Raw genomic sequence first — 25,990 nt, forward strand, 5'->3', positions numbered from 1 at the left:
CAAAGTTTCCTAACATCATTTATTTACATTTATTTAGAGTCCCACTCTAGCCCAACTTGATCGACTTATAGCTAGGCTCAAAGTAGTGGCAATCCTGTCTGGCCTCCAAAATGCTGGAATTACGAAGGTAAACCATGGCCAGCTTTATAAAATCAAATCCTCCTATATATCTGAGCAAATTAGGTACACTCAATAACTTGATCAAAGTTCTAATTTTTTAAATTTTGAAGTGCTAATTTAATTTTTATGTGCATGGTGTTTTGCAGGCATGTACATCTGTGTACCACATGCACGTCTGGCACTCTTCAAGGTCAGATGAGGGTGTTGGAGCCCCGGGACTGGAGTTAGATAGTCGTAAGCTACTGTACGGGTGCTGGAAGCTGAACTGAGGTCCTCAGAAGAGCTACCAGTGCTGACAACCCAAGCCATCTCTCCGGCCCAACTGTTTAGATTCTGCCGGGTGGTGGTGGGGTAAACCTTTAATCCCAGCACCCCAGAGGCAGAGACAGGTGAATCTCTGCGAGTTCGAGACCAGCCTGGTCTACAAAACCTAGTTCCTGGACAGGCTCCAAAGCTACAGGGAAACCGTCTCGAAAAACTAAAAAACAAACAAAAAACAAAACAAAAACACCCCAGCCCAAACCCCTACACCATTCATCAGGCGGTGGTGGTGTACACTTTTAAGCCCAGCACTTTTTTTTTTTTGGTTTTTCGAGACAGGGTTTCTCTGTGACTTTTGAGCCTGTCCTGGAACTAGTCTGTAGATCAGGCTGGTCTCAAACTCAAAGAGATTCACCTGCCTCTGCCTCCCGAGTGCTGAAGCCCAGCACTCTTGAGGCAGGCAAATCTTTTGAGTTCAAGGCCAGTCTGGTCTACAGATCAAGTTCCAGGACTGCCAGGGCTACCCAGAGATACCCTGTCTTGAGAGAAAACAAACAAAACACGCCTCTGACAGCAGAATTTAGGAGACTTATTTTTGCTCCTGCATCAGCCTTTTTTGTGCTTTTCCAAGAGTCTCGCAAAGTCTCCCCTTTCTGAGCCCCCAATAAGCAGTACACATACAGACTTTTGGTCAAAATTAGTAAACTTTATTTAAATTTCAAAAAAATAACAGACAAAAGGCAGTTTAAGCTTTGTTCTTCCAGATCATTTGTATGACCCAAAGCAGGAACTAGCCTTCAGATGTTAAAATGCCTTTAATCCCAATCAAGTCACAGGCAAGCAAAGACCTTCACTGTGAAGTCAGGCATGGAAGAAGTGGGGTAACAAAACCCTGTAGCTGTCAGTGAGTCCCAAGACAGATGAGTGAAGAACAGATGGAAAAGCCCCATCAAAAGTGGGATCCAGAACTTCCAGGGGATTCTGTCACAAGGAGTTATGTACAAGGGAACCAGGTAAGGGTCACAACTTGAAGGAAGTGACTTTGTAGGCCACTGAGTTGTCTGACCCTAACCTGCTGCCGCTGTGCCCTGCACAAGCTCAGTTTTCCTCATCACTGTCATCTGGGCTGATGGCTGGGCTGGTGAGGCTATAGGTGGGGCTAGTGGGCGAGTAGCCAGGGGAAGTGGGCGAGTAAGTGGAGCCCTTGGGAGAGGTGGGCGAGTAGGTAGGGCTGGTGGGCGAGTACTTGGGGGAGGTGGGTGAGTAGGTGGGGCTAGTGGGTGAGTACTTGGGGGAGGTCGGGGTGTAGACTGGAGAGGTTGGCGAGTATGTGGGAGAGGTTGGCGAGTATTTCGGGGTGGTAGGTGAGTAAGTAGGGCTGGTAGGAGAATACTTGGGAGAAGTAGGTGAATATTTAGGGCTTGTAGGTGAGTACTTGGGAGAGGTTGGGGTATACTCCGGAGAGCTGGGACTGTAGGAAGGACTAGTTGGGGTATACTTGGGTGAAGTGGGGCTGTAGCTAGGAGAGCTGGGGCTGTAGCTGGGAGAGCTTGGTGTGTAGGTTGGAGACTGTGGTGTGTACCGTGGGCTGGAGGGAGAGTAGCTTGGTGAGGTGGGGGAGTAACTGGGTGAAGTTGGGGAATAGCTTGGAGAGGTTGGGCTGTAGTTAGGGCTGGTCGGTGTGTAGTTTGGACTAGTAGGTGAGTAGCTAGGTGACGTTGGGCTGTAGCTGGGTGATGTAGGGGTATAATTGGGACTAGTTGGAGAATAGTTAGGGCTGGTGGGTGAGTAACTTGGAGAAGTTGGTGAGTAGCTTGGAGATGTAGGAGAATAGCTTGGAGATGTTGGTGAGTAACTGGGCGAGGTGGGAGAATAGCTTGGTGAAGTTGGCGAGTAGCTGGGGGATGTTGGTGAATAGCTTGGAGATGTTGGGGAATAGCTGGGAGAAGTTGGCGAGTAGCTGGGAGATGTTGGTGAATAGCTTGGAGATGTTGGGGAGTAACTAGGAGACGTTGGGGAGTAACTAGGAGAAGTTGGGGAGTAGCTAGGAGAGGTTGGGGAGTAGCTAGGAGAGGTTGGGGAGTAGCTAGGAGAAGTAGGGCTATAGTTGGGACTGGTTGGAGAATAAGATGGAGAGGTTGGGGAGTAGGAAGGTGAAGTAGGGGAATATGAGGGGCTCTGGGGTGTATAGCCCCCAGGGGAGCGTGGCTCATACGCAGGTGATGTTGGTGAGTAGCTGGGAGACATAGCACCACCTGCAGGAAGAAGACAAAAAGGAAGGTAAGTGATGGAGAGCCTGGCATAGAAGGAAGGAATGAAGAAGAAATGAGTGTAGCAACTCACCTGGGGAGGGGATGTATGGGCTTGAGGGTCCAGGGGAGCCTGGAGAGCCTGGTGTGGGAGACCATGCAGGAGAGTAACCTGGGCTGAAGCCACTGGCATCAGATGCAGCACTGGGAGAGAAGCCAGCTGCTCCCGGGGTCATCCCACTCCCTGGAAGGAGAGCAGGTGAAATCAGCTGTAGCTCAATCACACACCTTTCCCCAGCCCCCACAGCCTCTTGAACCCAATGGTTCTCTTCCTGAACTAGGCTACTCACCAACACTTGGGGACCAGGCACCATAGGCTGGGGTTGCACCCTGGTTCCAGGGTGTCATTGCAGGAGATATTCCTCCCATTGGACTGGGTGCAGAGCCAAAGAACATTCCAGTAGCTGCAAGAAGCCAAGAGTAATTCATTAGGAACAGCACTCTGGGGCTAACGGAACCCTCCCTTATCCTCCACAGACCCAGCCAAGTCTAGCAGCCAAAGCCCTGGGACTCACGTCCGGCAGCCCCTAGGCCAGGGATATTGGTTGGGATCTCCATGCCATATTTGCACTTCTCAGCATCAAGCAGGAGGTCAAAACACCCAGTGCCAGCTGGAGCAAGCTGGCCTAGCATGATGTTCTCAGAGACTCCCTTCATTGGGTCACTCTCCCCATGGGCAGCTGCTTCCATAAGCACGTCCACCTGAACAACAAGAGACACATCAGCCCCTCTACATACAGCAGCCACAGCGATTCAATCATCACCACAGTGAAGGGCAGTGCCTAAGTTCAAAGCCAGCCTGGTCTATGCAGTGAGTTCCAGTCAGGGTTCCACGATGAGACCCCATCACACACACAGTGATAAAATGACACTGTCATGGCAGCAAGGAAAGTGCCTCATGCTTGTTTTGTCAGCCAAGCCCTCAGAAGGTTGAGGGAGGAGCATGACCGAGAGTTTAAGGCTAGGCAGGGTGACACAGTGAAGTCCTGCCTCTGGAAAACAGTGTGTGTGTGTCGGGGGGGGGGGGGGGTGGCGACGCACACACATGCATGCGCATCTCCTTGGTAAGACTGCCATTACCGTTTCCTCAAAGGAGCATTTCATGAGTGGTCCAGTGTCCTGGCGGTTGACTCCGTGACGAGTGATGGCCATCAAGTGGCCGCGACAGGTCATGGTGTCACATAAGAGAGCCAAATGCCGATAATTGACATAGGAACCATCAAAGGAGATGACATGGTACAGTTCCCGCTCTAGAGCCTTCCGCACAGCCTCAATACCCAGCACCTGCCACAGAGTTAAAGGAAGAGTCAAGATTAAGTTGGTTCTGTCCATCTCCCTGATTCTGTCACTGCCCAGACTGTCAGGAGGATAACAGGGCTCAGCCCATCTTAAACTCAAAAAATGATTCAGACAGACCGTCTAAGCATGGAAACCATGAGTGGGGAACCCTAGAGAGACTTCTAGGTATGATGGCATGGGCTTACTGTGAAGATCTCCACGATATCATTGGACGTGGTGCGCACAGGGTCTACATCCTTCTCGCTCAGCACCCTCATCAAGCTCACACCATCAGTCTCCAAGATCCATTCTTGCAGGGCCTTGAACTCTCCATCTTCTGTGATAATGATCTTCTTCTTGTTGTCAGTCTGAGGTAAGTGCATGTACACCTGGAGGAACAAAGTGAGCCCCAGTCAGGTCAGGAGGGAGACAAGGACGAGGCAGCTGGCCATGGGATGGAGGGGAGTGGAGGGGGGCAGAGGGGTCGCATGCTCACCTTGCTAATCTGCTCGATCCCCTGCAGGGTCATATCTGTCAGCATGTTGGACTCAATACACCGCAGGAAAACATCATCATCCATCTTATCCACCACCTCTTCTTCCTGCAACAAGAGTGAGGTCAGGACCCAGCACCTTTGATTTCTTCCCTGCTCCCTCCCCAAACTACAGCCTTCCAAAAAACCCTGCTTCCTTGGCTCTTCTAAGACTCTTAGCTTTTTAAAATAACTTTCAAGAAAATGTATATATCTGCTTTATGTTTACGAGTGTCCGTCTACCAGTATGTCTATGTACAATACACCTGCCTGGTGCCCTTGGACCTCAGAAGGCACCGACATCCTGGAACTTGTTACTGATTGGGACCCACTCTGCGGGCTCTGGGAATAGACACTGGGCTCTGTAAGAGTAACAGTGTCTCCCCCGCTCTATAGGATTTCTCTGCACAGTCTTGGCTGTCCTGGTACTCGCCCTATAGACCAGGCTGGCCTTGAACTTGATAGATTCGCCTGCCTCTGACTTCAGAGTGTTGGGATTAAAGGTGTGTACCGCCACCACCAGGCTTGATAAGTAATTTTTATGTGTATGGGTATTTGCCTGCATACGTGTCTACATATTCAAATCCCTCGAAACTGGAGTTAAAGACAATTGTGAGCCAACATGTGTTAGGAATTGAACCCAGGTCCTCTGAAGAGCAGCCAGTGCTCTTAACCAAGTCATCTCTCCAGTCCCAAAATGACCTCATTTAATGAACATATTGTATAATCTATCAAGATATGCTATTACTTTCATAATTATTCTAAGCCAATAGTAAGTTCTTCATGTCATGCAGCCAGGCATTGCAAAGCTTATCTATAATCCTAGTAACTGGCAGATGAAGGCAGACAATTACAAGTTTAAGAACAGAGATATGACTTAACATTAAGGAACCCTGGAGTGGCTGGAGAGATGGCTCCGTGTTTAAGAGCATTTATTGCCCTTTTAGAGGATTTGGTTCCCAGCACCCACACGGTGACTCACAATGACCTATAACTCTAGTGCCAGGTGATCCAACAGCTTCTTCAGACCTCCAAGGGCACAAGGCATAGTTGTGATGATATACACATATGGAAACACCTCCACACACCTAAAATTAACAAAAAATTTAGCTGGGTGTGGTGACAGCACTTTTAAAATTCACACTCAGGAAGCAGATGGATCTCTATGAACTTGAGGCTAACCTGGTCTACACAATGAACTCCAGGATGGCCAGGGCTACATGTAGAGACCCTGTCTCAGGGAAAAACAAAAACAAAGAAAAAAGCCTAACAACAACAACACCAAAACCAAATACATAAATAAATTTAAGAAACAAAAAGATGGAGTACTAGGGCTGGATGTGGTGGCACACGCCTTTAACCCCAGCGCTAGGGAAGCAGAGGCGAACCTGGTCTACGGAGCGAGTTCCAGGCCAGGCTCCAAAGCTCTACAGAGCCCTGAAAAACAATGACCACACACCCCTTACGTAAGTGATCAGAGCAGCACTAAAGCACGACGGCTCTGGTTAAGTGGACTTACTTACTATGACTGTTTGGTCCTCTCTAATGCTGAGATACAACTTACAATTTAGATTTATCCTCCTTTATCTATCTACCCAGCCACAACTCTCCAAAGTAATGCTTTTTGTTTCCTCCCACCTTCTAAACTTGAAATAGCAGAAATCACAACTATCCAAACTGTGGACAGCACACACTTGTAATCACAGGACTCCCTCTGGGGCTCAAGGAGGGAGGACAATCATTTACCTGGGCTACACAGCCAGAACCTGACTCCAATCCACCACCACCACAGTAAGGCTCAAGGGAATCTGGAATCTATGAGCCATGTAGCTATTTCCAGACCAGCACGTCCTCTCTGGAGTCACACGTCAAACATGGATCCTTATGCCTACTGTATACCATTTCCCAAGAACACAATAATTCTTATTATCTGATTGGCTCCCAAGGCTGAAGTCTCTGCTGCTTTGGACAAGCTGTAGGAGCTCTGGGAGGAGAGCCAAGTGGCAAAGAGATAAGGACCCTTCTCAATGCATTCTGCTGTCTATTTGGATGCTGTGATTTCACTTTAAGGATTTTGTTATTGTCGAAAGTCTTGAAATCATCATTAAGCAGCTGCTTCCTACACTGTACCAAGTAGGTGTGACTGGACCTTCAATGCTGCTCACATCTTAATGATTAATGATATAAAACTGAATGATTTTCTAGGATGCATCATCTTTTTCCCCTTGGCTCCCCACTTACCTCTTGCATCTTGTTTTCATCACTGTTCATAATGCGGATACGAAGGACCAACTTCTCTGCGTTATCATCATTGAAGATGCAATTCAAATCATCACCAAAACCTGGTGGGAACAGTAATGCACCATGAGAGAAAACCTATTTAACTGCTTCCTAGTTTCATTTCATGTGCAGTTTTTCGCTCAGAAGGAACTCTTGGGTTATTCCTCCTCATGGAGACTTTTCATAAACACTTCTGTACAAACAGGAAAGGGGCCGGGGGTCAAGGAGACCTCTTAGGGGTAAAAGCAGCACTTGCTTGGCAAGCATTAGGACCTGGGTGTGGAGAGCTCCAGTACCCATGTAAAGGCCAAGTGCAATGCTGGGGAGGGGAAGGGGAATCCTAGAGACTCATCAGTTATCCAATCCAGCCCAGATAAAACAGAGGGTTCCCGGTTTAGCCAGAGAGCCTATCTCAAGACACACACACACCCCACACATATTTATATTTGGTGGAGCGTGATATAGAAGACATACCCAATATCAACCTTTGCCCTTCAGATATCCAAGTGTGTCCCTCAAAAAATGCATGTACATTGCACACACATGCAAATGCACACACTCAAACCAAACCCAAAACACACTGGAAAGAGAAACAAGTACAGAAAGGACCTGCAAGAGTTAAGGATCCTGGAAAAGGCCTGTTGGAAAGCAGAGGTGTTTACAAGTGGGTAGATGACTCTTGGAATTCACGTAACCATGAAGGTAGAAACCTAAGTGGGACATCTGTGTGGGCTGCCTACCCAGCCTTACCTGCATTGATTTTTTCAGCTATCTGCTCCATAGTGAGCTTCCGGTCAGTCATGTGCTTTCGGTCCAGCTCCACCCGCAGCAGCCAGGGGGATATTCGGGCCACATCAAAGTCAGGCATCTCATAGTATACATTCACCCACTCCTGATCCTCTGCCACCACTGTGCTCTGGGGGTTGGGGTCATAATAGATGGCTGTGTTGGCAGTCACTTTTCTTAATGTTGTATGTTCCAAGCGGCATAGAATGTCCTAGGGAGAGATAGTGATTCATGACATGACACAGGGGTAGCTCAAAAGGCCTAGTGAAATCCTCAAATAAAAGCATTTTTGATTCAACCTCTTCTTGCCAGGCAGTCCATTATCCCGATTCCTACCTTGGCCCGCTCGGCATCTCGAGCAGACTGGCCTAATAGGAAGACAGTGAGCGAAGGGGTCTTTGGCTTTTTGGAAATATTGATGAGCTCCTTAAGTCGAGGAACACCCAGAGTCACATTCTTGGCAGACACACCAGCATAGTGAAAAGTGTTCAGAGTCATCTGAGTGGCAGGTTCTCCAAGGGACTGTGCAGCCAGAGCTCCCACCATTTCTCCAGGATGGGCCTATGGAAAAGTTGGCATCAGACAAAGCTTATTGTGCAAGCAGTGGGATGCAGTCAGGGTGAGCCTATTTGTTAACTACAGAGAAACCTGGGGAGATGAGTGTAGCAAGGAAAGGACACTTAAAACTTAGCCTTCCTCGATTACTTCCTTTACGAAGGCTTCACTTTATAACCTGTCAGTGCCCTCACTCTGGGATATGTTGCATAAACTGCTTCCTAGTTTCATTAAAGAAAAATAGATACTATTGACATACCAAATGCATTCTTTCTCTCTAAAGAAATTTTTGAGGCTCCAAAACCACAGAGAAACCCTGTCTCGAAAAACCAAAAAAAAAAAAAAAAAAAAAAAAAAAAAAGAAATTTTTGTTTTATGTCTGTGGGTGTTTCGCCTGCATGTGTGCCTGTGCAGCGTGTATATGCTGGTGCCCACAGAGACCAGCAGTTAGATCCTATGACTGCAGTTACAATTATGAACCATCATGTAGGTACTAGGATTGAACTCAGGTCCTTTGGAAAAGTAGCCATTGCTCTAAACCACTGAGCCATCTCCCCAGCCCACGTCTACAACCTCCACGAGGCCTATATATGTGTATGTGTAAGCTCATGCATGCCATGGCACACATGTGGAGGTCAGATAAAAGTTAATGCTTGCCAGGTAGGGTGGCGCACACCTTTAATTCCAGCACTCGGGGAAGCAAAGGCAAGCGGATCTCTTTGAGTTCAAGGCCAGCCTGGTCTATAAGAGCTAGTTCCATACACCTCTTGTAACCTGTCTCCAAAGTCAATGCTCACCTTAACGTCACAGGGGCTCATAGAGGTTATGGAAACAGACACAGGTTCTCAGGCTTGGTGGCAAGTACCATTACCTGTTGAGCTATTATATACTAGTTCTGTTTGATCTTTCAAAGATGAATTTGCTTATTCTGAGTCATTTGTATTTCCATATGGATTTTATTAGGATCAACTTGTAAATTTGTGCCTTAAAAGCTCACTGCAATTTTGTAAGGACTGTGCAAAGTCTATAGATCACTTTGGAGATTAGAGACATTTAATAACATCTGAATTTTAGGGGTTGTCTTTCCATTTAAGTTATTCTTTCAATGGTGATGTATTTCCTATTATTATAATTTGGTTTTTCGAGACAGGGTTTCTCTGTGAAGCCCTGGCTATCCTAGAACTTGCTAATGTAAACCAGACTGGCCTCAAACTCAGAGATCCACTTACCTCTACCTCCCGAGTTTTGGGATTAAAGGTGTGCACCACCACTTGGCTCTAATGCACTTTTTTCTTTTAAATGTGCACTGGTACTTTACCAGCATGTATGTCTGTGAGAGAATGTCAGATCCTTTGCAGGTGGTTACAGGTACTTGTGAGCTGGGAATTGAACCCAGATCCTCTGCAAGAATAGCCAGTGCTCTTAACCACTGTGCCATCTTTCCAGCCCCTCTAATGCATTAACTAATGTGTCGACCCTAGATTCATCTTAGATTCAGAAGTATGTCAGTTATGTTTTCCTTTTAACTTTTACTTGCACATATGTGTGGCTGGTACCCACAAGGGTCAGGACAATGGATGCCTGGAAGTAGAATTTCAGATTTTTTTGGGTTACCATGTAGGTAAATTAAATCCACATCCTATGCAAGAATAACAAGTGCCTTAAACAACTGAGCCATCTTTCCAGTTCCCATTATTATCATTATCATTATTTTTATTTTTTACTTTTTTTTGGTTTTTCGAGACAGGGTTTCTCTGTGGTTTTGGAGCCTGTCCTGGAACTAGCTCTTGTAGACCAGGCTGGTCTCGAACTCACACAGATCCGCCTGCCTCTGCCTCCCAAGTGCTGGGATTAAAGGCGTGCGCCACCACCGCCCGGCTATCATTATCATTATTATTATGACAGGGTTTCTCTGTGTAGCTCTGGCTGTCCTGGAACTTTCTCTGTAGACTAGGCTGGCCTCAAACAAGAGATCTGTCTCTGCCTCTCAAGTGCTGGGACTAAAGGCATGTGTCACCACACCCATCCATTATTACTTTTAAAACGTATATGGGTATTTTGCTTATGTGTATGTCTTTGCACTACTTTTTTGCCCGGTGCCTATAAAGAACCAGACAGTTGTGAGCACATGTTGAGAATTGAACCTAGTTCCCCTCAGGAGCAACAAGTGCTCTTAACTGCTGAGCTACCTCTCTCCAGTTCCATTATAATGCCTTTCCATCCTTCCATTATTCTCTAAAATCCTCAAAGACAGTGAAAACCTGGTCCAATGCCTACAATTTCTTTTCTACTAACTTCTTTTATTTCCTATATTTATTTGAATTAGAATTCTCATACAGTGGTAGACACTAGGAAAATAAAGACTGTTCTAACTTCATATCCTAGTCGTGACACTAATTTTCTGAACAAGCACTGCTTGGTGGTCACTTCAGATGAAGCTCAGTTTCTTTCACATGGGACTGCCAATCCCTGCTCCTTTTAATGTTGCTGTGATACAATGGCATAGCTGTGCATAGCAGCCTTGCAAAGATACCAAGCAATGTGGAGAGAAATGGGCAATTGCTTGGAACCAGAGAAACCAATAAAAAAAGGAATAAAACTCAAGGCTGAAGAGAAACATCAACACTCACAATGGCTTGGTTGAACTTGGACTCTATCTCCCCAAGCAGCCAGTCAAAGGCCTCTCCACTTAGCCGGAACTCCTCAGCCATGCGTCTGGAGCAGAGTGTAGATCTTAGGTGGATGTTGAAGAGCAACGTGGCATTCTCCTGCGCCTGCCGACTTAGTGGGTCATCCCCGTTCACGATGACCAACTTTTTGCTCAATTCCTTGACTCCTTGGGCCCAATGAGGCAAAGAGATTGTCAGAGAGGCCACAGCAGACTCTCACCCTCCAGTTTAGCCTGGAGACATCAAAGTGGCACTACTTACCCTCTACCACTTTGATGGGGTGCAGGTCAGAGGGAAGCCGAGGGTTGATGTGGAAGATTTTCTGAGCATTCCAGATCATTCGCAGGAGGTTACAGGGCAGGACCACCTGAGGGAGCAGGGATTGAGGCAGGACTGTCAACACTACACCTGTGCAACAGGAGGACCTCTCTAGTCTAGCACTTCTCATCTGCGGGTACCTTGCTATCACCAGTTGGGAAGATGACCCTGAGAACTTCCCGATCCTCACGCATCCGCTCAAATTCCCGTTCCAGTTCATTCTGTATGTGTGCATTGCTCAGCACATCCTTTACCAGATCCTCCTGAAGAGTTCGCCGCAGGGCTCTCTCATTGGTATAATCAAAACGGAACCTGAAGGTAACAAGGGGGTGAAATTAGGGGACACATGGGCTTTGTGTTCTCACCCCCATAAGGTATAGTGTGAGGTTTTCCAATGTGCACAGATCACTTGGAAGGAACAAGGCTTTGAAGGCAAGGATCTTGTATAAGACCCAGACCCCAGGCCGGCTAATGGGACCCACACTTGTACTGTTTCTTTACGCTTTGTACCATCACTAGGGACAAAATAGGGGCCGATTTCAAATCCACCTCTGTATCCACTCTCTTCCCATGCAGCAACTATTTTTCTTTCTTTTTTCTTTTTTCTTTTTTTTTTGGTTTTTCGAGACAGGGTTTCTCTGTGGTTTTGGAGCCTGTCCTGGAACTAGCTCTTGTAGACCAGGCTGGTCTCGAACTCACACAGATCCGCCTGCCTCTGCCTCCCGAGTGCTGGGATTAAAGGTGTGCGCCACCACTGCCCGGCGAGCAACTATTTCTAATGGATGGAGAAATGGTGTTCTGAAAGTGAAGCCCACTGCAGGATGCATTAGGTCACTTCTCTAAGACTAATAATTTAACACAGGCACTATGGCCCAGGGGTGGGAACCATCTGTGTGCTGCCTCCTTACTTCTTCTCAAAAGCTTTGTTAGAAGGTTTAAGTGTAGCCAGATTCTGGAACTCAACGCTCTCGCCTGCAAGGCCGTCTTCTCCATAGCGCAGCTGAACCACTTGGTTGATGGAGTTCCGCACAGTTGCGTCATATTTCACCATCACTGACTCCATGGATTTTATCAGCCTTCGCTGAATATACCCTGGGAAAGGGAGTCAAGAGAAAGACCTGAGGCAAGCAAAAAAGTGACAGAGCTCAAAGATCTAGAGGACAAAATTCACCTTGGGGAACAGAAACCTATAGCCCAAGAATCCCCACCCCCATCTGCACATGCACTCCGAAAAGGCCTTACCAGTCTCAGCAGTCTTAACGGCTGTGTCGATGAGACCTTCTCGTCCTCCCATGGCATGGAAGAAGAACTCAGTGGGTGTGAGACCAGCCAAGTATGAGTTTTCTACAAAGCCTCGACTCTCAGGACCATAATCATCCTTAATAAAGTGAGGAAGAGTCCGATGCTTAAATCCAAACGGGATCCGTTTGCCCTCCACGTTCTGCTGCCCCACAACAGCAATGACCTAGGAAACAGAAAAAGAGGCTGCATAAAACTTTCCCTTGCCTTAAGACTAAAGCCAGGTGGTGGTGACGCACATCTTTAATCCCAGCACTCGGGAGGCAGAGGCAGGCAGATCTCTGTGAGTTCAAGACCAGCCTGGTCTACAAGAGCTAGTTCCAGGACAGGCTCCAAAGCTACAGAGAACCGTCTTGAAAGCTCTCCCCCACCCCCGCCGCTGCACCCCCCCAAAAAGAGGCAAGAATAGAGGCACATGCCTGTAATCCTAGAACTTAGAGGAGGCAGGTTACTAATTGCAAATTCAACATGGGGTACACAGCAAGAACATGTGCTTAGAAAAAAAGAAAAACAGACCATTCACATGTAATTGGACCTTGTTTCAAGCCCCAACATTGTAGTGGTGGTAGGGGAATCCCTACTATTTTTCCATCTTTCCCCACACCAAAACATAGACACCTTCCACAGCTGCCCTCTCCCTCCAGACTCTGGCATAGTCCTCACATCTGAAAAAAATTCTTACCTGGGAGATGTTGATCTTGGAACCTTTAGCTCCAGACACCACCATGGACTTGAAGTTGTTGTATTCAGACAGGGATTTCTGTGCAGAGGAGCCAGTCTTATCTCGAGCATCATTGAGAATGCGATTCACTTGATTCTCAAATGTTTGACGTAATGTGTTTCCTGGGGTGGGTTCCAGTTCATTGTTGTGAGCCTTCTCAATGACCTGGAGACAGTGTTTTCATTGACACATGAGTCTCTATTCCCCTTTCCTCTAAACTCTCTGTCTTTTTTTTTGGTTTTTCGAGACAGGGTTTCTCTAGCTTTGGAGCCTGTCCTGGAACTCCCTTTGTAGCCCAGGCTGGCCTCGAACTCACAGAGATCCGCCTGCCTCTGCCTCCCAAGTGCTGGGATTAAAGGCGTGCGCCACCACTGCCCGGCTCCTGTAAACTCTTATATCCATTTTGCTCTTGTGGATGTTAAGTTCAAATTCCCTAAGACGCTCTTCTCTGCCCAGCCTCCTTCTCACCTCTATTACATCTTGTTTAGCCTTCTTAATAGTGTTCTGGATGTCCTGGTAAGTCTTGGAATCAGCAATGGAGTCTCCAATGCCAATGGTATGACCTAGGGAGAAAGAAAAGCATTAGCAACAATCAATCATTTTGGACTCTAAGGCATCCTGGGAAGAGAGTGTAAACAAAGGAATGGATAAACAGTAAGAGGGAAAGGAGTTCCATATCTGATTTGGAAGCACTTGCCCTCGATGAGGAGCCAGTTGTTGATGACAGTCTGAATGTTGGAGTAGAAGAGGCGAGTGATGTCATGACCCATCTCTAGGTAGGAGATGTGAACCAGAGAGCCTGCTGAGGTGCCCAGAGACTTCTTACAAAGGATGCCCATGATAAGCTCTCCATTCTCCACCACCACCTGTGGATAAGAACACACTCAAAATTTTGTTCTCATTCCCAAGTCCAAATCTTTTATCCATATACCCAGGAGCTAGGCCTTACTTTAGTGTCTCCAGGAGAGATGTGCTTGTAAGGGCCACTGTCTTCATCATCAGGATGGGTGCTGTGGGTACGGATGCAATTGATGTGACCAGGTATGATGAGTGAGAAGATCTGCTTGCCTGTCCACAGGGGCCGGGGTTTGAGGATAGCTGGCTGTGGGACCTTCCCATCCCACGTGGACAGGAACATTAAAAGGTTCATCACTTCACCCTATGAGGTAAACAGCAAGAAAAGAAAGAAAAGGGGGAAGGAGAAAGTCAGATCTTAAGTTTCCTTCTCTCAGGAATATTTGGGAAGCTTTCTATCCAACAAGGAAAGCCAGATTTTAGAAGCAAAATGATGCTAGAAGTATCTTCCAATTTTTTTATTCTTCAATTTTTCGAGACAAGGTTTCTCTGTATATCTCTGGCTGTCCTAGAACTTGCTTTGTTGACCAGGCTGGCCTCAAACTCACAGAGATCCGCCTATCTCTGTCTCCCCAAGTACTGGGATTAAAGGCGAGTGCCACCAGTACCTGGCTAATCTTACAAATTTTTAGTTTAAAAAAATTATAGCAATAATAAGATCTTATTTTTCTTTTACTTATTAGGAAATAAGTAAAGGCAAAAATAAAGTGATAAAAGTTTAACAAGGACACACTTTCCCTTATCTTTATTTTAAAGATAATATATGAAATTAAAGAAAAAAACACAACCAGTGGTGGTGGTGCATGCCTTTAATCCCAGCACTCGGGAGGCAGAGGCAGGCGGATCTCTGTGAGTTCGAGGCCAGCCTGGTCTACAAGAGCTTGTTCCAGGACTGGCTCCAAAGCTACAGAAAAATTCTGTCTCGAAAAACCAAAAAAAACAAAAAACAAAAAACCCAACAAAACCACTATAGCTCTCCTTCCCTGGCTGTTTCATACTTTAAGACCCTTTTACCCTTTTGCCCACCAAAGTTTCCATTTGGATCACATACCCGCTCCAGGAAGACATCTCTCTTCGTGAATTTGCGTACTGCTGTGAGCGTGTCTTGCACAATACCCATGACAGGCCGATTGCTCTGGGGGGTGACAATCATTCGAGGCACCATGGCCAACTCCTGGATCTCTGCCCGTGTCTCCAGAGACTGTGGCAGGTGCAAATTCATCTCATCCCCATCGAAGTCTGCATTGTATGGCGTTGTCACACTGTAGCCAAGAGAGAAGGAACTCTGAGTTGGGACTACGTCTTCAGTGACAATTGATAGAATTGCCTGGCCTATTCCCATCTCAGTCTGATTCCCCTCAGGTACAGAACTGACCTAAGATTCAAGCGAAAAGTAGACCAAGGGAGGATGCGGACCCGATGCCCCATCATGGACATTTTGTGCAAAGTTGGCTGACGATTGAAGATAACGATGTCCCCGTCACACATGTGCCGCTCCACCTGGAGGGTTGGGTACAGAACAGGGCTCAGGAAGGAGGTACACTAGAATGAAGGGACAGTGGACCCAGAGTCTCTCACAGACTGGAAGAGAGATGATAGTATGCTGTATTTCACTGAAAACATATCAAACACCCCTTTTGTATAGCTCTGGTCCAACATCAGCTTACTAGGGATAATAAGATGTCAATGGCTGGCAGCACACCCCTTTAAAACAAAAGGCACCCAGTATCAGTAGTGGTACACACCAGCACTAAGGAGCCTAAGGCAGGAGCAACATGAATTTGAGTCTGTCAGCTACCCGGCAGTGGGGGTGCACTCCTTTAATCCCAGCACTGGGGAGGCAGAGGCAGACAAATCCAAGCAGCCTGGTCTATAGAATATTCCAGGACAGATAGGGCTATACAGAGAAACCTTGTCTTGAGAAAACCAAACCAAACCAAACCAAAAAACAAAACAAAACACAAAACAACCCCCCCCACAAAACAAACAAACAAACACAAAAAATTGAAGCCTGAAAGTTCCAGGTTAGCCTGGGGTATATGGTGAAAACCTGTCTAGAAAAAAACAAAAAACAAACAAACAAAAAAACCTCAAAGGCTGGAGAGATGGCTCAGCGGTTAAGAGCATTCCCTGCTCTTCCAAAGGTCCTGAGTTCAATTCCCAGCAACCACATGGTGGCTCACAACCATCTGTAATGAGGTCTGGCGCCCTCTTCTGGCCTTCAGGCATACATGCAGAAATAATATTGTATACATAATAAATAAAAAAAAACCAAAAAACAAAAAACTCAAAAAACCCAAAACCAAAACCCACAGCAGCACAGCACTCCTCCCACCTCCCTAAAACAACCACCACTCAACAAGCTTAAATCTAAGACAGTTCCCATTCTATAGGAGGCTTCCGGCCCTGGTGATTAATGAAGGGCCATAGCCTATTACATGCCTTATAGCCAGTCTGCAGGTGCAGGTCACTGGGTTTAGGATGGAAACGCAAGTCAATTCGATCACCGTTGTCTCGAATGATGTACTTTGCTCCTGGATACTGGCTGTTTCCCCTGCGTACTAATTCCTGAAGTCTAAGAAGAAAAGAAGTATGAAATGAACAAAATACTTTCCAAAAAGCTCCCATTCCCGCCTTCATCCCCAAACCACAAGTGGATGCCAAACACAAACCTCAACATCCCTCCTCACTCCAAGCTGTCTCTTCCAGATGAGGAAGGCATACTTCTAAGAACATGTGCCCTACCACCTTAGCAAGGTTAATGGACTAAAGCACACCTGTCAATGTTGAAGGGAGTGACAATCTCTGCAAAGGTCATGTTGGCAGCAATGGAGCGGGGCACACCAACTTGGTCAATGGATAGGTTAGGGTCGGGAGTGATGACAGTACGGGCTGAGAAGTCCACTCGTTTGCCCATTAGATTCCCTCGAACCCGTCCTTCCTTGCCCTTCAACCGTTGCTTCAAGGACTTGAGGGGACGGCCAGACTTCTGCATGGCCTATAAGAAAACACAGGAAGGGATACCCAGGCAGTCAGTACTGGGTTCTCCTCGAGTTCTATTTATTCATCCTGGCCCCCACTCTGGCTCCAATTCATAGGGCAAGAGTGTGTAGACGCACACGGGGTAAGCCGGGCAGTTCATTGTCCACCATGGTGGCCACATGGAACTGGAGGAGCTTCACGTCCTCTGCGATGACATGGGCAGCCGCACCATTCTGCTCATTTCGCCGCAGCTGATTATTGATCTTCACGATGTCAGCCAGTTTGTGAGTCAGATCATCCTGAAGCAAGAAATCAGCATCATCACAGTCAGGCTACCACTACCTGGGTGCTCAGCACACACGTGCCAGATACACAGCGTGACTCCCCTTACAATACCCTGGGCGATCATGAAAGGGCAACTTTAAAGGTCACACAGCTATCAAGTGGCAAAATATTTTCAAACTTAGATTGGTCCACCTGGCCCTTTACACATGCTATGCCACAGGTGTATCTGAAACCATCTTCTAGTCACATGTTCCTTCCCCAGATACCTAGCCATGCACCCACGATGCAGTCCTAAGAACAGCTGACCTGGTTGCGGGCAGAACCCTGCATCACCACAGCAGGACGCACAGAGAGAGGAGGCACAGGCAACACCGTGACAATCATCCACTCAGGCCGGGCGTAGCGAGGCTCCATGCCCAGAACAAAACACTCCTCGTCTGAGATGCGCTTGAAGATTTCATGGACTCGCTCTGGACTCAGCAAGATCTTCTTCTCCTGAGAGTCTTCATTAACGTGTTTCCATTCAGCATACAGCTCCAGGCCAGAGCGCCGGATCCGTGGCTGGTACCGCCCGCAGCCACCATGGCCCTTCCAAAGAAGATCCATCAGAACCTAGGACTGGGCCACTCCTGCTACACTAGGCCAGTACATCCCACAGTTCTGTGTCATTTCACCCTGTTTGCTACAGCTACTTTTGCTAGTATTCAGGCATCTGTACTGGCCTGCCCTTAGGGTCCTGACAGGATATGCCCTCAGCTGCAGCCACTAAGAGCACCTCCTGTGCACATTCACTATGTTCCCTTTCAAAAGGTGGACCTGCCCCCCTTCTGTGTCTCTTACTCTCTCTGCCTCTTTTCTCTTCTGCCGCTCCCGTCCCCAGAGGCCGGTCTCCCCTCTCCCATTTTCCCCCAATAAAAAGCCCTCCACGTGACTCTACTGCACGTGTCTTTCTCTCACAACAGCTTCCCCAGTCAGCCAGTCCCTGTCACCTTCTCTTTGGTCAGATCCTCATCCCCCTCAGGCTGCTCCACACCAAACTTGTTGTCCATTTCTTCTCCACCTTCACAGATGTTTTTGCCCTTGCAAAGGTCATAGACGTGTGTAAGCCGTTTCTTGGGCTGCCCCTTAGATTTGGCCAGGATGTCCTTAATCTTTGGGTTGTTCTGGGGAAAGAATAGAGCAGGGTCAATCGGAGCTGCCCCCTGCCCCAGCTAGCAACTGCCCTCCTAGACTAGGGATCATGCCCTACTCACGGAATCCACGAGCAGTTTGGAGCAGAAGAAGCAGACACAGCGTAAAACCTTCATTGTCTTCACCAGGAAACCCACATGAAACACAGGCTTGGCCAGTTCGATGTGGCCAAAGTGGCCAGGACACTCAGTCATGTTACCTGTGGAAAAACATACCGAGCACTTTCTTAAAAGTTCCCAATGACCTCAAGAGACTAGACTTTTAGGTAGTCACCCATTCCTGGCTTTAAGGATCTAAAACTGTCCCATTGTGGATTCCTCTGACCCCAGCACTTACCTGCACATGTTTGGCAGCGGCCAGTTCGCTCAATAACTCCCTGCCGTGGATCCATTAGTCCCCCAAGCTTGGGGCGACCTCCCTCGGTTGTCTCTGGGTATTTGATGCCACCCTCTGTCACAGACATCCGTTTCTGCACAAAAGAAAAGCCAGCACCAACTAAGTACGAGTCCTAGTTTGCAGAGTTACAGAGTTATGCACTAAAGCCTAAGAAAATCCCATACCACTCCTTTAACCCAGTATGAAATGGGAATGTCAGGGGCTCAAAGGTTAAGAGCACTGGCTCCAGAAATCCTGAGTTCAATTCCCAACAACCACATGGTAGCTCACAACCATCCATAATGAGATCTGGTGCCCTCTTCTGACCTGCAGGCATACATGCAGGCATAACACTGTATATATAATAAATGAATGAATGAATGAATGAAAGAAAGAAAGGAAGAAAGGAATGGTAATGTCAGCATAGTTAAAACTCTGAAATACTAAACTTGAGTCCCATATCCCCAAAGCATGTCCAGTCACTGTGTGTGCACGAGGGGTGGAGAGGGTAAGTTGACACGTGTTCCTGACAGAGTATGAGTCTTGGCTCTATTGCTATGTAGCTCATGCTAGCCTCAAACTCAAGATCCTCCCTTCTTTCTTCCAAAAACTAGGATTACACATGCATCACCAAGCCCAGTTCACCTGCCTCTAGCTAGCACTTGAATCCCAGACATCTCTGTGTCACATATCTCACTGTGACATCCACAGGAGGTAACATAAAAAAGAGATGTAAGATGCTTCAAAAGGTAAGTGAGGTGTCCAAACCCAAAATAATGTCTTTTTCTTCTCCCAAGCTGAAATCAGACCAGTGATTATCCGAGGCCCGGGCAAAACCTCTCTGCACCTGCCTAGGTGTGCTATCAAGATATGTTCGCGAACTCTTAAAGTCAGCTCCTAAGGAGGAACGAGGCTCTTGGAGATTGAGTCCCCTCTTTAATCCCTATGTATGCTACTTATTCCTCCTCCCCAAGGGCCTAAATTGCCTGAACACTTCCATATCCAGGTGGAAGTCTAGATGTATGCAAGGACAACCAGATATTATTGTACAGGCTGACAGAACAGAAATGAAGAGCTCAAGTCCCAAGAAAGATGGAGCCAATTTAGTGAGAGATCTAGGGGAGCTCAGAAGCTAAGGTCTTTTTTCTGTCCCTATGTATGTATGGGGAGGATGTAGTCCTGGGGTCAAACCCAGGGCTGCGAGCATGCTAGGCAAGCACTCTGTCACAAGGCCGCATTATATTCCTGGTTGAAAGTAGCTATGGTGGTCAACACAATCTTGAGTGTCTTCTGACACAATCAAGATCAGACTTTCAAATTAGTCAAGCTTTGGTCCACCATAAATTGAGGTATAAAGCTCAATTTAATAAAAGCTTCATTGAGTGTTAACACTGAGATATAGACAAAACTTGTTTCTTTAATACTAACCACTGACCTCCTAGGAACGAATTCTTATCTCTTAGATACTAGAAACTTTATACTGCATGAAGCTATTTACCCAAGCCTTCGGTTTCAAGTAGTCAGTAGAAATAAAACCCAGCATTTTCTAGTCCTAAAAACATCATCCCACTCTCCCTTATTATGATAAATCAATGATAATCGCTTTTTTTTTTGAAACAGGCCCTCAAAAAAAAAAAAAAAAAAAGTACCTAAGTAGCCCTGGTTCCCCTTGAACTCAGAGACCTGCACACCTTCTATTCCTGGTTTTTATGGTTATTAGGAACCGAAACCCAAGTTCTTACCATCTGAGTCATCTCCCCAGGCCCAAGTGCTATATCTTTTAAAAAGAGGTAAAAGGCCAAGCATAATGGTTCATTCCTTGTTATCGTAGTGTTCAGGAAGACGAAAGTCCGAGGCAAGCCTGGGTTATTGGTTATGTAATGAGTTCTAGATCAGCCAGGACCACATTGTGAGACCAAGTCTCCAAAGGAAAAATAAACAGGAGGGCGCATCTTGCTTACCGGTAAGTAACTTTTCACATATCTGTTCATACCACCACCAAAAAAGAACCATCCATTAAGGAAAGAAATCTAAACTTTGTTTAATAAAATAACGAAGAATAGTTTTATTTTATTTTTCCCTAAATAACCAAAATTTCTTACATACCACAACTCTTAGGTACTTAGAACTTCTCAATTCTTGGGATCAGATAAGCAAACACCACCCTTATTTCTTGCTCCAAATCTGCTAGTCCTTAGTACCTGCTAAAATTGCAGTTTTGTGGTATAGGCACAGTGGCATATGCCTGTACTCCCAGCACTCAGATCCAAACACTGTCTCAAAAACAAAAAAACTGGAGCTGGAGAGATGACTCAGTGTTTAAGAACACATATTAGAGGCCGGGCGGTGGTGGCGCACGCCTTTAATCCCAGCACTCGGGAGGCAGAGGCAGGCGGATCTATGTGAGTTCGAGACCAGCCTGGTCTACAAGAGCTAGTTCCAGGACAGGCTCCAAAACCACAGAGAAACCCTGTCTCGAAAAAACCAAAAAAAAAAAAAAAAAAAAACCAAAAAAAAAAAAAAAAAAAAAAAAAGAACACATATTAGAGAGCCAAGGTGTGGCAGAGCACATCTCTAATCCCAGCACTCAGGAGGCAGAGGCAGGTGGGCTCTCCATGAGTTCGAGGCCAGCCTGGTCTACAAACCAAGTTGCAGGACAGCCAGGACTGTTACACAGAGAAACCCTGCCTTGAAAACACAAAACCAAACCCATAAAATATGACTCCAGATGACTGGAGCTGGATTCCCAGTACCTACGTCTGCTGGTGCACAACCACTTCTAACAGCAGCTGCAGAGCATCCACCACCATTTCTGGCCTCTCCAGGCACCCCACATTAACACGGCATATACAAACACACAACAAGTCTTTTTCTTTCTTTTTTGGCAAAAGACTTGAATACAACTTCAGGGGATCTGACAGCTCTGACCTCTGAGCACCTGCACTAGTATACACACAGCCCTATGCTGACATATGCACATATAATTAAATAAAATTACAAACAAAAAAGCTAAACCAAACAAAAAACAATTTGGCTTCACAAAGATATGATGTCATTCAAAGGGATCCAGCGCCACCTAATGTTGAAACTGAACCGTGTGCAATTAACAGTTCACAGAGCACCTATTCTTCTCTCCAAGGGCAGAACAATTCCCTATGCCCTATGACTTTGCTACAGCGCCTCAAATGTGACAGCAGTTTAGGGACACCGGATTTAGCCTATTAGGATACTCTTGCTCTATTATAAAGATAGGACCTAAGTTATTCAAGAAGGGTTCCTTTTAGTAAATATTTATATGACTTACAACTGTCATTTTCAAATGTTAAAATAAATAATCCTTTGAAATGTAATCTGTACAACTATTCACTTTTTTTTTAAAATAGATTTATTTATTTATTTATTATGTATACAGTGTTCTGCCTGTGTGCATACCTGCACCCCAGAAGAGGGCACCAGATCTCATTACAGATGGCTGTGAGCCACCACGTGGTTGCTGGGAATTGAACTCAGGACCTCCGGAAGAACAGTCCATGTTCTTAACCGCTGAGCCATCTCTCCAGCCCTTTTTTTTTTTTTTTTTTGAGACAGGGTTTCTCCGTAGCTTTTGGTTCCTGTCCTGGAACTAGCTCTTGTAGACCAGGCTGGCCTCAAACTCACAGAGATGCACCTGCCTCTGCCTCCCGAGTGCTGGGATTAAAGGCATGCGCCACCACCGCCTGGCAACTATTCACTTTTTTACCCAGATAATTTTAATGACATGCCAGTCAGCAGCAGGAACTACTGAAAATGCTGGGTAACAACATTCAACAGTGAACAAGAAGTTAAAAAAAAAATCTTCCAAGAGTGACAGTCTATTAAAGTAAAACAGTGTAAGGGTTACAGAATGAAGGATGCTATTTAAATAGTCAGGGTAGACATCGAAACACAGAACATACTGACATGAAGAACAAGGCATGTAAGAGGGCTGGACAACGTTATTTCAAGCAGCAGAGATAATGGTTAAACAGCCCCTGAAGCAATAAGCTTGCAGTGTTAAGCAGGTCAAGTGACAAAAGGAAAGGAAAGGGACTAGAGAGAAGGCAGAGTGGCTAAGAGCACTTGTTACTCTTGCAGAGGACCCAGGTTTGGTTCCCAGCACCCACATGATAGCTCCAGTTCCCAGAGATCCAATGTCCTCTCTGACTCTCCCAGGCACCAGGTACACAAATGGTGTACATGTATGCATGCTGGCAAACATTCATACACAGAACATAAACAAATCTAAAAAATATTCCTAAAAATTTAATCTTTACCAGGAGACTGGTAAGAAGATAGAGAAGCAAGCAGGGACATAATCTAAAGGTCAGACTAGGAGTCTGGATCCTGCTGAAAAAACTCCACTAAGGGACATGATGAAAAGATCTCACTAGCTTGTTCAACAACTTCGGGAAGACTGAGGTAGGGCTTCTGCAGATCAGTGGTCAATGGGTAGGTACGGTAGTAAAGGTAAACGCACACCTTTAATCCCAGCATTCGGGAGGCAGAGGTAAGTGGATCTCTGAGTTCGAAGCCAGCCTGGACTACAAGAGCTAGTACCAGGATGTGTTCCAAAGCTACAGAGAAACTCTGTCTCAAAAAAGAAAATAACAAAAATTATTTTTAAAAAAATTGTATCTGTATTAGCGTTTTGCCTGCATATGAAGTGCATACAGTGCCCACAGATTAGAAGAAGGTATGAGATCCGCTACAACTAGAGTTACAAGCGCTTGTGAGCCACTAGTGGGGTCCTCCTACAAGAGCAACAAACAAACAAGCACTCCTAACTGCTCAAGACATTTTTTTCACCCAGTCTAAATTTTTTTTTTTTTTTTTTTTTTTTTTTTTGGTTTTTCGAGACAGGGTTTCTCTGTGGCTTTGGAGCCTGTCCTGGAACTAGCTCTGTAGACCAGGCTGGTCTCGAACTCACAGAGATCCGCCTGCCTCTGCCTCCCGAGTGCTGTAAATTTTTTTTTTAATTGTGGGGAAAAACCTACCCAAACCAGGTATGGTGGCGTACGCCTATCCTCTGAGTACCCAGAAAGCTAATGCAGGAGAACCACCTTGCCAAGGCGGCCGGACTGAACAGCAAGAGCTGGGGACACATGTAGCTAAATGGTCAGAGCACTGGCCTAGCATGACAAGAAAGGCTGACTCTGAGCTCCAGGAAAAACGGAGAAATCAAATCCTGCCCATCACATTGCAAATTGTTTTCCAGTTTTGTCTGTTTTTAAACTCTTAACAGATGTCTTATTACTTTGCTTAAATATTGACTTGGAATTTACTCTGTGGTCTGGGTGTTCCAAAAGCCAATGCAGGTTTTTTTTTTTCTTGTTTTTGTTAGTTCTGTCATAGTTGAGCCCTTTCCCCAACACAACCATTTAATTCTATTCTCTCCTGTTAGTTGTTCAGCAGGAAGAAGCTCACGTCTGCAAAAGCAGCTATCCCCTCTATGGACACGGTTATGTCTATCTTCATCTGCTTCCCATCAGCTCTGTACACAACTACTGGAATAGAAATTCTGACTCTAGCATACTTTAAAATATCCCAAGCTTCTTCAGCATGCTTTGAAACACGCTTCTCATCCACTAACCCTTGCCCCAACACTGGCTTTTCAGTCTCTAGGATACAATTTTATTTCTCCCTCAGTTCCATAACATTCGTTTCTTCTACCTAAGAATAAGCCCTTCCCCCTGAACCCATGGCTTCAATGATAAGACACTCTTCACTACTGTGGTAATGTCACCTTTTCTGACACCATTCAATTTCAGTGACTTTTTACAGAACTTCCTTGTTTCACTTTATTCTAGGCACTTAACTATTTTTGGTCATTCTTTTAATTCTTATTTTGTCTTCTCTGTTGTTTTCCCACAGAAAATGTTCTAGAAGATAGGGTCCTTGTCATATGTTCAGCTGTGTGTTCCAGTGCCTGGGGACTGTCACAGACCAGAGTGCTCAATATTTGTGGAAGAGGTAAGAAATACAACTTGAGAATCCACTTTCTATCCAAACTTTTTTTCTTTTTGTTTTTCGAGACAGAGTTTCTCTGTAGCTTTGGAGCCTGTCCTGGAACTAGCTCTGGTAGACCAGGCTGGCCTCGAACTCACAGAGATCCACCTGCCTCTGCTCCTGAGTGCTGGGATTAAAGGCGTGAGCCACCACAGCCCGGCTCCAAACTTTCAACTACCCGATCCTGGACTCTTTTCTCGTTAAAACGCGGCAATTCTAAAGTACGAAATCATTTTCTCTGTCCAGCCAAACACCCATCACAGAGATTGCACTAAATTGTTTAAATCCTGGCTAATTTTGGGAACCTGAGGTTGGACCCCACAAGGCATTAGCGTCACTGGCCCATCCTCCCAGGCTCACCCGGAGGCACGAGAAAGGGAAGGGCAGAACAACTTACCAACTCATCTGGACTCAGGACTCCGAACTGCACTCTCTTGATGGTGCGCAGCGGGCATGCGCTGTCCCCGGAGGGGGGGCCACCCCCGTGCATGGCGAGGCAGTCGCGCTGCGCAGGCGCAAATCTCGCTACAAAAAGCCTGCGCCACCGCCGCCTAAGCGCTCAGACCCCGTCCGGGCGGCCACCGGGAAAGATCTCCCGGAGTAGGGAGGAAAAGGCCGGGGGAGGGAAAGGAGGGGGAGGGGAGGAGGCGGGGAAACGAGAAGGGCAGAAAGAAAGCCTTTTCTCCCTTTCCGGAGAGTTGTCGGCTCCCAAAAAGGAAACAAAAGAAGGGAGGAGAGGAGGAGGTTTTGGGAAGGAGAAAGAAGAAAAGGGGTAACGAATAAATAAGAACCGGGATCCTGAACGGCAGAGGTTACAGCAGTTTGTCGCTCCCCTTCCGGGAGCCACCTTCTTCTCCAACCGTCCCGGCCGCGCTCTCGGCGCTTCTGAGGAGAGAACTGGCTGAATGACGCCTTTTATAGACTCGCCCCTGTGTCCCGCCCCTTCCTTTCCCGCCCTCCCTTGCGCTACGGGGCCGCCCGCACCGGCCTGCACGGAGCGCGCGCGCCGGAGTTGTTGACCCTCGGGCTCGGGCTCCCTGGTTGGGTGTTCTTTTGACGTGACAGGAGGAGGAGAATTTTTCCGATCCTGTCGCCTCCCTCCCCGCCGATTTCCCGGGCACTCAAGCTTAGGGCTCGCAGACTCGAGGAC

The 25,990-nt window shown here is 46.6% G+C and overlaps 1 protein-coding gene across 1 annotated transcript; it reads right to left on the reverse strand.

The window, feature by feature from the left end:
- Positions 1–1,066: 1,066 nt before the first annotated feature.
- Positions 1,067–25,714, reverse strand: Polr2a (RNA polymerase II subunit A). Its single transcript, XM_057774278.1, has 29 exons — positions 25,238–25,714; positions 18,778–18,910; positions 18,504–18,640; positions 18,240–18,413; positions 17,557–17,838; positions 17,103–17,264; positions 16,761–16,981; positions 16,426–16,558; positions 15,359–15,483; positions 15,035–15,245; positions 14,078–14,287; positions 13,826–13,994; positions 13,597–13,691; positions 13,090–13,293; positions 12,351–12,573; positions 12,017–12,200; positions 11,249–11,420; positions 11,052–11,157; positions 10,752–10,957; positions 7,903–8,127; positions 7,531–7,777; positions 6,742–6,842; positions 4,465–4,569; positions 4,175–4,357; positions 3,771–3,974; positions 3,206–3,392; positions 2,981–3,094; positions 2,725–2,874; positions 1,067–2,636 (listed from the first exon to the last, which is right to left on the reverse strand). Exons 1-29 carry the CDS (start codon positions 25,328–25,330, stop codon positions 1,480–1,482), a joined length of 5,913 nt encoding a protein of 1,970 aa, XP_057630261.1. The 5' UTR covers positions 25,331–25,714; the 3' UTR covers positions 1,067–1,479.
- Positions 25,715–25,990: the final 276 nt, after the last annotated feature.

This window comes from Chionomys nivalis, chromosome 7 (assembly GCF_950005125.1).
Source record: "Chionomys nivalis chromosome 7, mChiNiv1.1, whole genome shotgun sequence".
Taxonomy (NCBI): Eukaryota; Metazoa; Chordata; class Mammalia; order Rodentia; family Cricetidae; genus Chionomys; species Chionomys nivalis.

Coding starts and splice junctions, on each gene's coding strand:
- Polr2a (XM_057774278.1), bottom strand. CDS start 25,330: ATGCACGGGGGTGGCCCCCCCTCCGGGGACAGCGCATGCCCGCTGCGC. Junction 18,911..25,237: donor TCCTGAGTCCAGATGAGTTG/GTAAGTTGTTCT, acceptor TCTTTTGTGCAG/AAACGGATGTCTGTGACAGA. Junction 12,574..13,089: donor CCAAGATCAACATCTCCCAG/GTAAGAATTTTT, acceptor TCTGTTTCCTAG/GTCATTGCTGTTGTGGGGCA.